We start from the raw sequence: 12,866 nt of genomic DNA, 5'->3' as shown, positions 1-12,866 counted from the left end.
CTCTCTATCCGCTTTGGCGGTGGTGCTGGCGCACATTTCCTTTACCTGGCTTTGTGAGCATCGTAAACTCCGAGCCTCGTCGACGCCATGTCCCTCCAGACCTCTCTCTACCACGCCGACTCCGACGCGGACGACGAGTACGAGCGCAGTGTGATCACTTCCCCGCACCTCCAGACGGACTCGGAGGCCTCTCCTACGGACTCTGACATCCCGTCTGCTGAACATACGCCGACCAAATTCGGAAGTGAAGGTCCCCGCACCCCTCGAACAATCATCTCAGAGTGGACGGCAGACGAGTGTGTGGAGTTTTTGACGTCGCTCGGACTGCTTCAGTACTGCGGTACCTTCCGAGGTGGGTCAGGGTATGCAACAAGCAACGGGAATTTAGCTGACTTGAGATGATTCAGAAAATGGGATTGTAGGGGAAGCACTCATCGCACTGAAGCACGATGAACTCAAGGAGATGGGAATCAACAGTGTGGGTCACCGATTGACGATCTTGAAAAGCGTCTACGAGATCAAGATTCGGCAGCAGGTGCCCCTTGATGTCGACCATTATATCCCGCTATGTATGTTCGAACCTCTGTCCTCTATTTTCACTCCATCTAACCACCTTCAACAGCGGCGGATCAGAGCATGAACGAGAATGCCACGCAGGATGATATCGCTCGTTTGATTCAGTCCATTCAGCGTCGCGATGAGAAGATCATGATGGTCGAGGCCGAAATGCACCGGCTCGCGGAGGATTACAGAAGATTAAGAGAGGAGATCTTGCCGGTCATCAAAATCGCCAAAGATCGATCACAGCCTTTGCCCCCTCCATCCTCTATGGGAACCCCTTCAGACAGCTATCATGACAGCACGACTCTTACCTTTCCCTCACAACTCACTTTGGTCGATAATTCCACCACTGCCAAGCTCCACCGGGCTTTCTCCAAGCGCACCTACACTGGAGGCACCACGCCAAAGAATAACTCTCCCACCCACATCCCGCCCTCTATATATGAAGCTCGGAATTATCATGATAACCAAAATCTCGATCCATCTGCGGCGGCTGTGGCTGCGTCTTCGCACCTTTCAGCATCAGTGAATGGAGGACTACAACATTCCCCGGGTGTCCCGTCACCAACCTCTCCCAACGCACATACATCCCAACACCAAACACTCAACCCGCGATCATACACACAACCTAGCTCTGGCGGTCGTAACATGCACGACCATTCTGATGATGTACCGCAGAGGACAGCATCTCGGGCCGACCGGCTTACTCCAAACCAGCAACCTTCCCGAACGGAAACTCCTTCCGGATCACGAGAATCGACAGCACCCCCCGGTCAACCATCGAGTGTGGAGATATTCAAGTCGTTCCGAGTATCTTGGGATGATCCCTGTTACAAGGTCCTTCCAGCCGCGCTGAAAAAATACAACATCCACTCCGATCCCAAACTTTACGCCTTGTACATCGTGTACGGAGACCAAGAAAGATGCTTGGCATTAGATGAGAAACCGCTCATTCTATTCAAGCAACTTGAAAAGGAAGGCCGGAAACCAATGTTCATGTTACGGAAGATCCACCCAGACAATCCCACCTACCCCATTCCTGGTCCCTCACCGAACAGCGCAGGATTCGAAGGCGGGCGGCCACAGGCCCAAATAAACCTCCCCGGAGGGGTTCTGTGATCTGCGCCCGTTCCTCTATATCCATGCATTTCTGTCTGTGACTTGAAGATACCCGGTAACTTATGGCTATGCCTTTTTTTTTCTGTCGATTCTATAGTTTGCATGTTCCATTTGGACGCTCTCATTCTTGGTCCGTCGGTTGCGTTGGTGCTTCCTAACCTACGAATGGTTGGAATTCTACCATATCCTCTTGTGGGCGAATCCGGCGTTTTAACTTCTCTTCGTGGACGGTGACTGGCTTGTCAAACTCGGTCATCTTCATTGATTGTTTGGCATTGCATAAGCCTTGTTCTTTTCCTTCTTAGATATTATTGCTCGAGGACTCCATATTCGAGTGACAACATTGCAGACTCTGCAAAATGTCCTTTATTCTCTTCTGAACATCTAAATCAAAAAACTCAATACTGTACTTAATCCTGACTGCGTCGTCTACCTTGGTGTAATATTCTGACGTAGCCGTCCGTCTCTAACATGCCTTATCGTCACGTGGTATCGTGTCTCTTTGGGACGCGTCGATAAGCCCGCCTCTTTTCTCACTGCGCATTCGCGACACCACACTAAATGAGCTGGGATCGAGTCATCCAGGACTCCGACGAGGACGAGCCTCTCGGGGATGATGGGGTCGAGGCTCCGGATTCGCTTGGTCCCTACCATGGCCATGAGTCCCCAAAGCAACAACTGCAGGACAACTCGGACCACTATGCCGTGGAGCAACAAGCAAATTGCCCAATTGAGCAACCAGCGGTTCAAGAGTCTGATACCGAACTAGACCTGGGGGTCAATTTTGATCAATTCTTGCAATCGCAGGACACGTCGCAATCGGCAGTGACTTTGTCGCAGCATCGCCGAGAGGAGCGCTGGATTCCCTCGGCTGTGGACGGCGGGGGTGGCTCAATTGGTACGTTAGAATCATTACACGCCGGTCTCCCATGACTGCCGGCCGGCCTTTCCTGAGAACAGAAGATGAGACTAACATATTCGCGCATAGGGGCAGTGATGACTGAGATTGGACACGCACAGCGCCGATTACTCGACGACGACATTTCAAGCGCTGGTCAGCTTCTTCCTTCAACAGACACTCCTTACCCAAGTGAGATCTCCCAGCCCGGCTCGTTCCCTTCAATCCCGAACTATCCGTATCAGCAAGTCAATGAGGTTGCCAATGATAATTACACGTATACACTCCCAGTCGTCCAGGATTCCTATGAGGCGACGCAACTTGTCGCACCAACGCATCCGCGTGCCAATGGCTATGAATACAGTACACCCGCAACATCGAACAATGTGGACTCACCATCTGGCGAACACAGCGAGCGGGTGGATACAATTTCTACATCTGTCCAGCTAAACGATGCTGTTTACGTAAATCAACCGCACAAGACCTCGCAACGGTCCAGATCAATGCAGTCGCAGATGTGGTCACCGCATGATACTCAGCCATTGTCATCTGTCGTTTCTCCAGGATTGAGCAGATCCAAAAGCGACAATGTCAGATCGGGACTTATGTCACCGCAGCATTCTGAGGGCAGTGCGAACGACGAACTGGCGCTGCCTATGGTGCCGATGATGACTACGGATCCTCCCGCTGTAGTAAAGAAGCGCGGTCGTCCGAAGAAACACCCCTTACCGGAAGATGACGAAGAGGATGAACCGCTGCGCCTGCGCCTCGGAATTACTTTGACTCTGAATGGAGTAGGACGGCTAAGATGCAGCGACGTGATGCTCTTAAGCATCAGGAAGCAGCCAAGATGGACGTTATCGAGATCAACGATGATGCGGATGAACCTTCAAAAAGTGAGGTCAAACCTCGAAGTACTCCTGGGCTTATGGTAGTCCTGCCTGTTGCTTTTGACGGTAAATCCAAGACCAATGATGCGAGCGCGTCAACCGAATCTGGAACAGCTACAAAGCCACCTAAAAAGAAGAAGGTCAAACGAAGCAAAACAGCATCGGCTGTTCTCGATAAGCCCAGGGAAGCAGCTATCGATGACGACGTCATATGGGTAGACTCGAATCCTCTCCAAGTAGACGACCACAAGTCTACTGAGCAAGCCGATGAACCTCCAGCTGAGGAACTTCCCGAGCCGAAGAAGCGTGGACGCAAGCGAAAGAAGACCGCCGAGCCGCTCGCTGCAGAAACAGACTCAGTATCAGAAGAGCCGCAGCAACAGCCGGATACAGAAACAGCAGCAACACAAAGCGCGCTTACAACCGAAGAAAATCTACCCTCAATCCCCGAGCCATCAAATGAAATCGCAGAGCCCACCCCTCCTCCCCAAAAAGAGTCAACGCCCGCCAACGAATCTCTCCCCCACACGCCACAGCGAGCAGACGGCAAAGAAAACGACCCCACAACAGGAAAAGCCTCACACAAGGGACCAACCAAGCACAGTCCAATCTTGTCAACGACAAAAGTGCCATACCGCGTTGGATTGAGTAAACGAGCTCGCATTGCGCCGCTTTTGAAGGTAGTCCGGAAATGAAGAACGTTGTCATGGGTATCGTGGACGATGGGCTTTGGGTGGTTCTCGATTGAGGAGGAGTTTTGTCTCGAGTTGCTGCGTTTTTGGATCATATTATTATACCCCCTTTATGTTACGTTGTGCTAGTGCTTTGATCTTTTTTGTTTTTGCTACCTGCGGGATACTGTGATTGATCCTGTGTTTTTTCCCACAAGTATTGGGTATTGTGCATTGTCAATGTTGTATGTGTATTGCCCTATGAATAATGAGACATTGGGCAGAGGAATCTACGAATTCAATTGAAGTCCACATTCTGTCGTCTTCGATGGTGTTTCATGAAGTGTTCTGAACAAGAAGTCCTTAAACAAAAGGCTTCCAACTCCGGAGCGATTTTTTTAGCTAATCACCAACCCCAAACCGAAGGGTTCGCCAGCATGTAAAGAGTGATGGCCTTGGGGCCACAGTGTGTAAGTATAAATATAACCTTGCAGGTTCCAAGTCAGAGCTCCGACACAAAAGACAAACACGCCCCTTTCTTTAACCGCCATCTCCCGGGACCCTCACATCCACATAGCAACAATCAAGGCTAGCACCAACGAGGTTGCAGCCGCAGTCCCAACAACCCGACCGTTAGAGTCCGCTTCTGACTTGACGCTCTTGGTCCCTGGGAACTTGGGATCCCATGCGTCACCGTTCGAGGGAATTTGAATTGCGCAGTATCCAGCTTCCTTTTGGCAGCCATGACCGCAGTGACTGGTGGTATTTCCGCATATATTTGTGCTGCCGCAGCACAGTCCAAAATGCGATCCGAGACATGTATAGTTTGCCCCGCAGGTACCATCGGCGGAGACTTGTTGCGGCGCGTTGGACTTCTTCGGGCCCTTCTTTGGGGACTTTTTCTTGTTCTTGTGTCCGGCCCCTCGGTTATCTGTGCGGTACCAGTTGTCTCGAGGGTCACGAAGACAATCACCAACAGTGACAGGTCGATATCCGAGTCTTGCACTCGTCTTGAGCATATGCTCGGTCAGATTGTGGACGGTCTGCTCATGTGCGTCATGGGCAATGACCAGCCAAGAATTTGTCTTGGAATTACCAGCATTCAAGAATCGATCGAAGATGTCCTTGGACAGTTGAATGAGGTTCGGGCTATCGTTCTTGTAATCATCGGTGTCAATATCGTACAGAATGATATGGTACCCCAAATCACCGAGGTCCTCTCGACACCCGGAGCCGGGAAGGCAGCTGGAGTAAGGTGGACGCATATAGGTAGGGAAGCTGCCAAGAATGTTTCGAAGAGCCACCTCATTCTTGAGCATCTGGTCTTGCCGCTGCTCGGGGTTTACCTTGCTGAGATCCTCATGCGACCAGGTGTGGCTGGCAACCTGATGACCACTGATAATCATCCGCTCAATTAGGCCAGCCCAGGGCAGAGTTGGATCATCAATCGGACCCTTCCCGTTGTTGATTCCGGTAACGAAGAAAGTCGCAGGCGCGTTGTACCGGTCGAGGAGGTCAAGAAGATCACCTGTGTACCGAGTTGGACCGTCATCAAAGGTAAAAGCAATCGTTCCTGGAACCGTGCACGAGCGAATCTCCTGTGGGCCATAGGGAACTCGGCCAACGTGAGGACGGAGAATGTCCTTCGTTGGAGGCCCCTTGGGTGTCTTGAGGGCGTCGCAGAAGCCGTAGTCGATCATACAATCAGGAGAACGGCAGTGAGCTGAGGTGGTCCCACAGAAGCCTGGTTTTCAATCCGATGTAAGTAGTAACCTAAATCCAGGACGGAGGGTCACTCACCTGAACTGGAGCAGCAAGTACCACTGGGGCATGATCCGTATTTCGGGCCGCATTTGTAGTCAAGCTGTTTGGTGATGTCTCGGAGTTGCAGACGAAGACCTTCGGGCTGATCTTGGCTCGGGGTGGGTTCCTCGATGGTTCCGTCAGGCTCGATAGAATCATGGACGCAGCTGAAAGCTATGCCCACGAGAAGAGCAAGAATGATCAAGAATTGATGCAGATGCATCTTGGAATCCCGAAGATGGAGCGTCAGTGGAATATAAAACCTATGATAAGTTGGGTGTACAGGCAGTACGAATGGAGAAGAATGGCGAAGAGTCAAGGAGAGAAGATCAAAAGACCAGACAAGAGGGATCGATTGAAAGGAGACGGGGAAAGAAAGAGGACGAGCAAACAGTACGAGGAAGTTGCAAAGAGGAGCCGCAAGCAAAAATGGCATTGGCATTGGCGTGTTCTAACTTAACTATGGCTAGTGCCTCGAAGGGAAGGTACGCCTGGAAGATCAGGCGTCCGGAAGTACTCCATAGAATGCAAAGGCTTTTTGCTTCACCCCAACGATGGATGAAATGATCATATGGGTGGATGAAAATGGTCAACATGGGTATCGTTAAAATAATGGGGTTGCTGGACAACATCATCGGTTCCTCGGATGCTACGACCAGCTGATCCTTCTGTGATGAAACAATGTATGATCTGCAAGCTCGACCAGATGGGATCTGCACAGCCCTAGGAGATGCAGCATGACTCTCTTGACCTTGACATAAGCGTCATAGTTCTCGAGGACTGATGCTACACCGAGATAGGAGGAATCACGAACAGAAAATCTTGTCAAGGCCCGCTCAGTTTGCTTGCACAAGGTTGTCCTCTCCCACGGCAGAGAAAACGAACGGCGCGAGACTGTCCAGATGAGGACCGAGCTTAGCCGGGGCGCTGCGAGCAATCGCGCCAATAGCAGCAATCAAGTGCCGTCGGTGGACGGTCGAGATACCTGGCGAAGACAATGTCTCCGTCAAGTGCTTCACAAAGGCATTGAGCTGGTTGTCAGAAAAGTAGAGGACCAGGGCTGAGATGGCAGCCAAAGCACGCTTAGTGACGACAGTGCCAGCAGTATCATTATGAATGATGGCCATGACAGGCTCCTGCAGAGCAGCCAGCTCTGACTCGGAAAGAAGAGGACCGAAGCATGTCACAACCTTGATGAGCACATCGATGGCATCGCTGCTGAAACCCTTGGATGCATCCTTCTCCAGCATTCCCCGCACGAAGGAACCTCGTCGACCAGATGCTGATTGAGTTGGGCCGGTAAGTCTGGGGATCAACACTTTTGAGACAGCCTGATAGGCCGTGACGGCGTTTTGTGGAGCGGGCTGGCCAGCCTGGGGGCGAGGAAGCGTGTCAACGATGGTCCGGATGGCGGTATTGGGGACCGAGGTGTCAATCGTTGGTGAAGCAGTGAGGGTGCTCAATTTTTCAAGGAGGGGAACAAGCGACTCGAAAGGAAGTCGAACAGCCAAGGGGCCGAGACTAATGCGGTCATGACGGGTCAGTCACTGCGGCTCTGCTTCAGTGAAGTGACGGTTGCATACCATTTCAGGGCTTGATTTTGCACATCGCCATGTTGATCATCCAGAGCCTTGAGAAGGCCCTCTGCAAGTTTGGTTGAAGAGCGGTTATCGCTGGCAAGAAAGCTTGAGCTTGGACTGCTCAAAATGGTGAACAGGTCGCTGAGCGACATGTATCGGAGATCGGCATCGGGGTCATCGAGCTTGGCGAGATGACTGAGAATATTCTGCTGAGTAACCTGCCGGTCTGCCATAGCTATGTCTATGATTTGGGGGCGAGACTTGAAAGGAAAAGGGTGGCCGGATAAGTGAAGGGAGAAGCTTGAGTGGGAGGTGAAGTTGAACTGCTATCGGTGATGAAAGGCGGAACTGATAGCTGCGGGAAACGTGGGGTTTAGTGGCCTGAAATATGAGGCATATATTACTGCCTGAGGCACCAACTTGTATACAGCTCTGTTCGTAAGGTATAGATTGTGCCCCCAATTCAATCAGATGAAAGGATTTTAAAATCCAGCTGATCCCTTCACTCTGGGAGAAACCAAGACAAAATTATCAGGTTTCCATTCAAGCCGGTTTTATTTAACGTCAATATATAGTGGCACGAGTGGGCCGATCTTATCAGATAGCTGGGAGATACATCCCTCTAGATGAGCCTAAATATTCTTCCAGGTACAACATCCACTCTGCCCTATGTGAACTGAATTTACCATACTTATAGGTACGGAGCGACCAATTATCATTCACTGGATCCGAACATTGTTTCATATCAACTGGCCGAGGTCCCTGGTCTTGTGCCATGACATCACCGACGCAATTACGCACAGACCAACGGAAGATGGCTGGGAAGTGGTCTTACGACGCCGGAAAGTAGCGAATGAGATGCGCAATGTGATGTTGCGTCGGCCAGGGAATGCCCGTGAGGGGAAGCTGCAGCAAAACTGGGAAGCTCCCCGCTGGTGCAGTGTGTAGCTGACTGGCATTTCGACACTGCTTCTCCTCCCTTCCTCACTGCCACTTGCCTGTTCATTCAAACTTCCCGTCTCAATTACTCTACAATGGCTTTCATACGCCGCTCGGCTTTACGAGCTACAGTTACAGCTCAGTCTTTCTATGCTGCCCCGGCAGCCCGGCGCACGACCCAATTGCTGGGCCGTCGGTTCTATGCCAGTGGGAAGGGTTACGATGAGCACAAGACTAGCGATCTCCCATGGTGTGTCTTATTCTCTGAGAATTGATTCCGCTCTACTGCGCAGACAAGTCCTAATCTTTGTCATTATGTTAGGTTCCTTGGATCAGTTGGGCTGACTGGCCCTATGGTTTTCTACCTGCTTAAATCAGGTCCCGAGAGGAAGCCTCACGGTGACGGGCACGGGGATGAGCATGGCGCTGATCACGCGGAGAAAACTGAGGAGGATCAAGCGTCAGAAGAGGCAGAAGAGGCCAAAAAGTCTGCCGATGCGGCTGCCGATGAAAAGAAGCCGTCCGACAAGCCATATAAATCAGGGGAGCTCCAGGAGGAGAGTAAATACGACAAGAATAGAAAAGAGAAGAAGAATGAAAAGCCTACTGAGAAGGATTCTGAAGCCGAAGAGCCAAAGAAAGAGAAGTCCGAAGAGTCGGCTGGCGACGAGGTGAGGATTACCGAGTATTCATGCTATTCCCGATGCTAATTGTTGGCATTTCAAAGTCCTCTGGCGATAAGCCCTCCAAGAACTCTGAAGGCAAATCATCCGAGCAAAAGGACAGCACCAATGCCGATTCCAAGGAATCCGACAACAGCGGAAATGCCGAGAGTGAGAGCGACGATGCTAATGGAAATGAATCTACCACTTCATAGAGATCCATAGTGTGGCTCATGTACATGGTTAGCATCATAGCGGAAACTTCACACCGTCCATTTCGGACTTTCTGCAGCGTTCCACGTTCAGTATGCATGCTAGGATTTAGCCCCGCCTTATCAGTTAAGAGGGACTATGCTATTATTGATCAATCTCCATTTTGACGAACAATCTATTGGGTTAGGAATGTACAATTCTGTTTGAAATTGTTATTCTCAAAGGGGAGATCTTGGATGAAAGACCATCGGAGCCTGGCGCTACCTATATTTTGACACAAACGTGAGTCCAGAAAGAACAAAGAAATTAGCGCCAATAGGTGAAATATGTATCACAAGCTGAACTAAAAACCGGCTATTGCAACCGGACTACCTATATATTAGGGGATTTCATTGCACTGATCCCTTGATTGTAAGAGCCTCCCAAAACCATTCAAACTTTCTTGCCCGGGCTTTGAATTACTGAATGATCGTACGCCACTTACAACGAATGTTCCAACCCCAAAACTCAATCTTTCGCGAAGGAATCTTGACAGTTGATCGAGAGAAAGAAGATGACCTTTGACGAACCTTTACGGCCGGACGAGGCTCGAAGCATATGCCGCTGTGCCATCGCATACGCCAGTGACCGGAAAGATACTATGGACCGACTTCGAGAATGTCGACAGAATCTAATTGATGAGAGTGTTGATCCCGGTACCCTAAGACGAGATATCCGTGCGATCGCAACAACTGAAACCCAATTGAACTATCGAAGAGATGCACCGTCCGAGCTTCATGAGCTATACGCCCCGGCAGTCCGAGACGTTTTCCCCGATGCCGATGTCCATATGGAGGCAAAAGAAATCTGGGAAAATAATGAAATACACGAATGTTATCTCAGAACGTGGCGCTGCATCAAAAGCACTCTGCTGGAAATTGATGAAAAGCTTAAATGTTATGGGTATGTGTCAGTGGAGAAAAAGAAGATAATAGCAATCCTTGAGATGCTCGTCGTGCAGGTCGGGCGGTTGAGAGAGGCTCTAGTTGGATTGGTTGTCGTGGATAAGTTTGCAAACGAAATGGATGAAATAGCAAAGAGTCGGGGCAATAAGTGGTCCAATAATCCTGAGCTCTGGTTGATCTGGAACCGGCTTCAACGCAACATGAAGTGTGGGTGCACGGCCTGTACCCCTCTCAGCCCTGAGAGTTGTTCAGATCCGGTATTCGTGGTTCCTTACATGCCATTGTCGAATTAAAACCTTCTATAACAGATTTTCTTACTCTTTTGGGCAGCACGAATGTCATCTGGATACATGATAAGTGGCAAGTTTGCTAACCTCAGGGTCATCCCAAGATATTCGATCGTCGGGAATAGGCCCTTGGGGTTCGTTCACGGCAGTCGAATAGAGGAACCTCAAATGAAATGACTTTGGTTTACCTGAAACGTTGATCTCTAAATTCCGAGGGCATTCTTTGATGCAGACACAATGACATTGTTTTCTCCATAACGAACATCCTCAAACACGATTATAAATAATCCTCACGAAAGAAACGCACTTGCGCCATGAAATTATTTTGGAGTTTCAAGGGTATAATGCCCTTGTTCTATTATAAAGGGTCTTTGTTACTTTGTTATTTCCAACCTTGGAGCCTAGAAGACATTAGTCAAAGTCAACTGAATACGTACAGCGGGTGTGCATAAATACCATTCGATCTTTGCGAATGTGTGAAGACCACAATATCCTTCTTTATATCAAACTTTCTCAAGCATAGTTGAGATCTCACTGGCTTCACTTCTTGGCACCGAATCAACCGCCCAGTCACCTCAAAGATGGACAACAGCAGCGATAAGTGGGCACCAATGCTCTGCCAGGAAAGGTTCGATAGTTTTGCCCAGATCCGGAAATACCATGTGGAGTTGTTGACTTACTGGTCTAACCTGATTGCATACAGGCTTCAAAGCCAGACAACAGAGGGCTATTACGACATTCTGGACAGTCTGACTGAGCTAGCCAACTATATAAGCCTTGCGGGCATCATGCTGCACGTGGACGAATCTAGCTTGTTAACGGAGTCTAGCGTGGAACAGCACTGCCATGAAAGAACCAAGTATATCTTTCTCTCCGAGAGAATGCTTGAAATGATCCATTTTCTCACAACCTACCCCGACATGATGCAGTTGTCGGATGTACTCAAGATGTACGCCGTGCAACTTGGGCGACTCAGGTTTCTTGGTGATGGGTCACCAGTGGATGAGTACGCAGATGGACTGGAAAAGATTGCGGCGGAGTTGTGCCCAAAGTGGCGAGCAAATCCAGAACACTGGCATAGTACAGCCTGGACAGAGCTTCAAATTGGTATGAACAGCTCATCGTGGTGCTTGGTAGACTCAATATGATATCGAATTGATCTGTTCCTGTAGACTTGCCGAGAATCCTAAGTGGGGCTCGAAAGGGGCCTGTCAGTCATAAAATCCTACCAATAGGCCAAAGAGAATCAAAGGACCATTTGTTATTTGGTCACATCCATTCATAGTAGATGGCTAAGATGATACAATACCCATTGTCTGAAACTACTTTCGGGTTTGCTTTAAGCACAACAAGTTGACTGGAATAAAGAAACAAATGCCTCTGTCTAGAGACCTTCAAAATCGGCTATAAAAGGCCAGACCTCTTCCGATGTCTACTGAAGTTCACCGCGCTCAGATTTCGATTGGCTTCTGTTTAAATCTTAGTGTACTGCCAGCCACAGCAACCAAACTTATCCTCAATCAGGGATCATAACATTAAAACAATGAATTCACTTACTGATGCAGTTAATGAGGCATACAATGCCGGCCTCTTCGAAGGTAATCGGCATGCCTTGTACAGAGATATTTTCAAATGGTCTCAGGAGCTTCGCAAAGGAGATCAAGTTCACATGAACATTGCTGCAAAGCTAGATGACTTCGCAGAGGGGTGGCGTCTTGGACAGTCGGAAGAAATCACGAAGATGAATCTGAAGTCCGAAAAAGACGTTCGCAATAACATCTGTCAAAAGGTTGAGCGACTGTGTAACGCTATGACTTGGGTAGCCGACATTCTTCGCAGAAGACTCGCTGTTGAGGTAGATATTGCCGACATGCTGGTAACGATTTCTATTCATGTCGGGAGATGTCGATACTTCTGTTCATCGACGTCACTTCCGGATCCATACGCAGATGGGCTGGATGTATTCGCGAAAAATGAGCATGAATCGTGGTGGAAGACTCACCGTAATCGTTTTGTTCGGGAGATTTCCACTTCTCTGATGGAATCTATGAACTGCCGATGCTGCCGATGCTGCCGCTGCGTGGGTACAAATCCGTTCCTCTTGAACTAAATGACCGCATTCCTTTCTTTTTCATGTCTGCTACTCAGCAAGTTTAGAATGGTATTGGTAATCTCACTGTGCTTCACCTTTTGAGGTTTCCGCTGGCTTTTATCCTTTCTTCCATCCACACTGACTCGGGTAAGATTGAAGTTTCTCAATATAGATACAAGAAATTCGTGAAGAGTGTCTGTAAATGGA

At 49.4% G+C, this 12,866-nt stretch overlaps 8 protein-coding genes across 8 annotated transcripts; 5 read left to right on the top strand and 3 right to left on the bottom strand.

Annotated features, from left to right (window-relative positions):
- Window positions 1-87: 87 nt before the first annotated feature.
- Window positions 88-1,680, top strand: N7458_004625 (adaptor protein STE50; the record flags this gene model as incomplete). Its single annotated transcript, XM_056908007.1, has 3 exons — window positions 88-352; window positions 408-569; window positions 623-1,680. The coding sequence occupies 3 exons, from the start codon at window positions 88-90 to the stop codon at window positions 1,678-1,680; spliced, it is 1,485 nt and encodes a 494-aa protein (XP_056766625.1).
- Window positions 1,681-2,241: 561 nt separating this feature from the next.
- Window positions 2,242-4,163, top strand: N7458_004624 (uncharacterized protein; the record flags this gene model as incomplete). The annotated part of the gene is made up of 3 exons (XM_056908006.1): window positions 2,242-2,578; window positions 2,669-3,372; window positions 3,393-4,163. The coding sequence occupies 3 exons, from the start codon at window positions 2,242-2,244 to the stop codon at window positions 4,161-4,163; spliced, it is 1,812 nt and encodes a 603-aa protein (XP_056766624.1).
- A 539-nt stretch (window positions 4,164-4,702) lies between these two features.
- On the bottom strand, window positions 4,703-6,165 carry N7458_004623 (chitin deacetylase CDA6; the record flags this gene model as incomplete). Its single annotated transcript, XM_056908005.1, has 2 exons — window positions 4,703-5,883; window positions 5,940-6,165. The coding sequence occupies 2 exons, from the start codon at window positions 6,163-6,165 to the stop codon at window positions 4,703-4,705; spliced, it is 1,407 nt and encodes a 468-aa protein (XP_056766623.1).
- A 613-nt stretch (window positions 6,166-6,778) lies between these two features.
- On the bottom strand, window positions 6,779-7,755 carry N7458_004622 (uncharacterized protein; the record flags this gene model as incomplete). The annotated part of the gene is made up of 2 exons (XM_056908004.1): window positions 6,779-7,463; window positions 7,526-7,755. The coding sequence occupies 2 exons, from the start codon at window positions 7,753-7,755 to the stop codon at window positions 6,779-6,781; spliced, it is 915 nt and encodes a 304-aa protein (XP_056766622.1).
- An 801-nt stretch (window positions 7,756-8,556) lies between these two features.
- On the top strand, window positions 8,557-9,338 carry N7458_004621 (uncharacterized protein; the record flags this gene model as incomplete). The annotated part of the gene is made up of 3 exons (XM_056908003.1): window positions 8,557-8,711; window positions 8,784-9,132; window positions 9,189-9,338. The coding sequence occupies 3 exons, from the start codon at window positions 8,557-8,559 to the stop codon at window positions 9,336-9,338; spliced, it is 654 nt and encodes a 217-aa protein (XP_056766621.1).
- A 551-nt stretch (window positions 9,339-9,889) lies between these two features.
- N7458_004620 (uncharacterized protein) lies at window positions 9,890-10,573 on the top strand (the record flags this gene model as incomplete). Its single annotated transcript, XM_056908002.1, has 1 exon — window positions 9,890-10,573. One exon carries the CDS (start codon window positions 9,890-9,892, stop codon window positions 10,571-10,573), a length of 684 nt encoding a protein of 227 aa, XP_056766620.1.
- Window positions 10,574-11,148: 575 nt separating this feature from the next.
- N7458_004619 (uncharacterized protein) lies at window positions 11,149-11,715 on the top strand (the record flags this gene model as incomplete). The annotated part of the gene is made up of 1 exon (XM_056908001.1): window positions 11,149-11,715. The coding sequence occupies one exon, from the start codon at window positions 11,149-11,151 to the stop codon at window positions 11,713-11,715; it is 567 nt and encodes a 188-aa protein (XP_056766619.1).
- A 539-nt stretch (window positions 11,716-12,254) lies between these two features.
- N7458_004618 (uncharacterized protein) lies at window positions 12,255-12,461 on the bottom strand (the record flags this gene model as incomplete). Its single annotated transcript, XM_056908000.1, has 1 exon — window positions 12,255-12,461. One exon carries the CDS (start codon window positions 12,459-12,461, stop codon window positions 12,255-12,257), a length of 207 nt encoding a protein of 68 aa, XP_056766618.1.
- Window positions 12,462-12,866: the final 405 nt, after the last annotated feature.

This window comes from Penicillium daleae (assembly GCF_028827525.1).
Source record: "Penicillium daleae strain IBT 16125 chromosome Unknown utg000005l_segment0_segment0, whole genome shotgun sequence".
NCBI lineage: Eukaryota > Fungi > Ascomycota > Eurotiomycetes > Eurotiales > Aspergillaceae > Penicillium > Penicillium daleae.
This window is presented reverse-complemented; position numbering and strand designations above follow the sequence as displayed.